Source organism: Myotis davidii, unplaced genomic scaffold, assembly GCF_000327345.1.
Source record: "Myotis davidii unplaced genomic scaffold, ASM32734v1 scaffold1251, whole genome shotgun sequence".
In the NCBI taxonomy this organism is placed as follows: domain Eukaryota; kingdom Metazoa; phylum Chordata; class Mammalia; order Chiroptera; family Vespertilionidae; genus Myotis; species Myotis davidii.
The window spans coordinates 518,957-521,983 of NW_006283138.1; the positions used below are offsets into that span (position 1 = coordinate 518,957).

General features: G+C 53.5%; 1 protein-coding gene across 1 annotated transcript in view; it reads right to left on the reverse strand.

Annotated features, from left to right (window-relative positions):
• Positions 1-3,027, reverse strand: part of VIPR2 (vasoactive intestinal peptide receptor 2) — a 54,970-nt gene that overhangs the window by 25,278 nt on the left and 26,665 nt on the right. Inside the window, exon 6 of the mRNA XM_015562803.1 lies at positions 323-464. Coding sequence (XP_015418289.1) covers positions 323-464 — 142 coding nt within the window. The remainder of the gene's footprint in view (positions 1-322; positions 465-3,027) is intronic.

A 3,027-nucleotide genomic window follows, 5' to 3' on the forward strand; every position in this document is an offset into this window, starting at 1 on the left:
AGACGGCGGGTGCATCTCACAGAGAGGCCCTCGCTCCCAGCCCGGGGCACAGAGCTCACTGGAAGGTGACACAAACATGGCAGGTGTCATGCAGTCCCCCAGCGACAGTAGCCTGAACCCTGAGCTGCGGGCATGTGTGGCCCCAGCTCCTTGCCTGCCTTCTGCCTCCTCTACCTCGTCCCATTCTCAGCCTCCCTTCTCTCTCTGTTCTTTTCCACTGTCCTCTCTTCACAAGAGACAAGCAAGTAAAGAGAAACCAGCAAACGAATGGTCCCCGACAGCTGTGAGGGCCACCTTCCCTCTGAGCCCCCGGACGCCTTACCCAGGAGGCCAGCTGGTCGGGGCAGTGCAGGGTGCTGGAGCCGGAGTACAGCACATCGTCCTTGACCAGCACTGAGACGGCCCTCAGGATGAAGGAGAGGAACAGGTTGAGGTGGATGTAGTTCCGGGTGCAGTGCAGCCGCCTGGGGGGAGGAGGGAGATACTCACACATGGATTTTGTGGGTTTGCAGGAATGTCAGAGCCCCTGCGTGAGCACAGCGAGGTTGCTGAGCAGGATTAACTTGCAGAAATCAGCTCCTCCCCAAAGCAACCAGGAATGGAACCAGCCCCGACCAGCCTGGGACAGAGGGTCTCGGATGCGATTCTGGTCAGGGGCATGCACCTCAGGGGCAGGCTCCTCCCGGCCTGGGCCCTGGTTGAGGCTCATGCAGGAGGCAGCCAACCAATATTTCTCTGTCTTTCCCTCTCTCTGTAAATATCCTCGGGTGAGGATTTTAAAAAAAAGAAAAAAAGAAATGGAATGGTATCTAATAAAATACATAAAACAAAATAAACAAATACCTAGAAATGACTATCAGAAGAGAGGCAGACTTTACCTCAAATCACAAAACATTATTGAAAGAAATGAAAGAAAACTAAACAAATAGGAGGATCTATTATTATCACAGATTGAATGACTCAAAATTATAAAGATACTAACTAGTCTCTCCAAACTGATCTATAAATTCAATGCCATCAAAATGAACCCTGCAGAGGGTTTTTAAAATGCCAACTGACAAGCTGATTTTTAAAAATTCACACCTAAGTGCAAACGGCCAAACTCTCCCTAATGAACAAGGAAGGTGACAGGCTCCCACCAGCAGGATCCCGATTCAGGGTGAAGGCGCAGGAAGCACAGCTTTAGACGGCAGGGACAGGCGGGGAGCAAGCGGGACAGCAGGCGTCGGTCCCGCCGGTGCTGACGCAGTCACAGCCCGGCGTCAGGCCGTGCGCACTGGACGCTCGGACACCCTGACGGGCCTCTGGAAAGACAAGCAGGACCGACCCCACCTCGTGCCACGCACTAGACCACATGGCAGATGGACGATAACCTCACCATGAGAAGCGAGAATAATAAAATGTCTCTTTGATAACAAAAGAATATGCCAAGGATTTCTTAAACAGGACGTGGGGCACCGACCTAAAACCAACAAAGAATTACATCATTAAAACCAACAACTTTTCTTCCTCAAAAGACCCAGTAAGAGCGTGTAAAGCCGAACTACAGACTGGAGACGAACTCCCAGCACCGCGTCGGACAGGACCTGCTGCAGGACTCCTAACAGCTGCAGACGAACTCCCAGCACCGCGTCGGACAGGACCTGCTGCAGGACTCCTAACAGCACGTTTATAAAGAGACACCAAGAATAGGAAACAAGCCAGCACCAAACAGTGCTCACAGAAAAGATTTCCAAACACATGCTGTCATTACCACAGGGAAATGCAAATTAACACACGATTTTATGTTATGACTATAGACCAGCCGTGGGCAAACTACGGCCCGCGGGCCGGATCCGGCCCGTTTGAAATGAATAAAACTAAAAAAAGAAAAGACCGTACCCTTTTATGTAATGATGTTTACTTTGAATTTATATTAGTTCACACAAACACCCCATCCATGCTTTTGTTCCGGCCCTCCGGTCCAGTTTAAGACCCACTGTGGCCCTCGAGTCAAAAAGTTTGCCCACCCCTGTTATAGACCCACCTGGACGGCTAGTTTTAAAACTGATGGCGAGAGGTGGCGACAGGATGCGGCGTGAATAGAAGTCTCCCCTCAGCTGGTGGGCATGGCTGAGGCCACCACTTTGGGAAATCAGTGGGCAGGATCTGGAGAGACTGAACCTATGCATAGTCTATGACCAGTACTTGTAGCATACATGTGAGGTAAGCATTGCCGTAAGGGTGTACACATATAAACACATATCTTAAGTGTGCCCATGACATGGATGGGTTTCCTGTAAAGTGTAAGCGAACCCCCAGCAGAGGAGTGCTCCTTGCCTGACCCCAACACACGCGCGCAGAGCGGCAAAGCATCACAGGCACCGACTGAGCCGCTTCGGGCGCTGGCCTGGACCGGCCGGCGCAGGAAGCTCCTGGCGAGCAGCGTCCGCTCACCCTGGGCGCGCTCGCAGAGGCCGAGCTGCCGGAAGCCCCACACGCCCCAGAGGCTCAAAACTCCGGGGAACCTTCGCCAGTGAAGGCGCTGAGTATAGAATGAGTTTTCTGGGTGTCTCCAGGGCAACCCGGAGGCTGCCCCTCACGGGGAGACTGCTGTGGGCCCAGCTCCCCAAGGGTAAGTCCCCACAGTGATGCTGCTGTTCCCGGGGCTCCTGGGGCGGGGGTGACGCTTGTCTCTCCAAACTGCCTCTTCTTCCTCTTCTCCTTTTCTCCTCCTGCCCACGCTCTCGCCTGTTTCTTCCCACCGAGTGGGTGTGGGTTTATCGCTGTCACCGAGCATGCACACCCATCCCATTTGCCGAGCTGTCCTTTGTCACTCATCACTCATCTAAACATGTCACCTCTGAGTTCGGATCTACGGACGGACCCCGGTGTGGCTCAGCCGCTGAGCAAGAACCAGGAGGCCACTGTTTGATTCCCAGGCGGGGCACATGCCCGGGTTGCGGGCTCAGTACCCAGTGGGGGGCGTGCAGGAGGCAGCCAATCAGGGATTCTCTCATCACTGATGCTTCTATCTCTCTCCTTCTC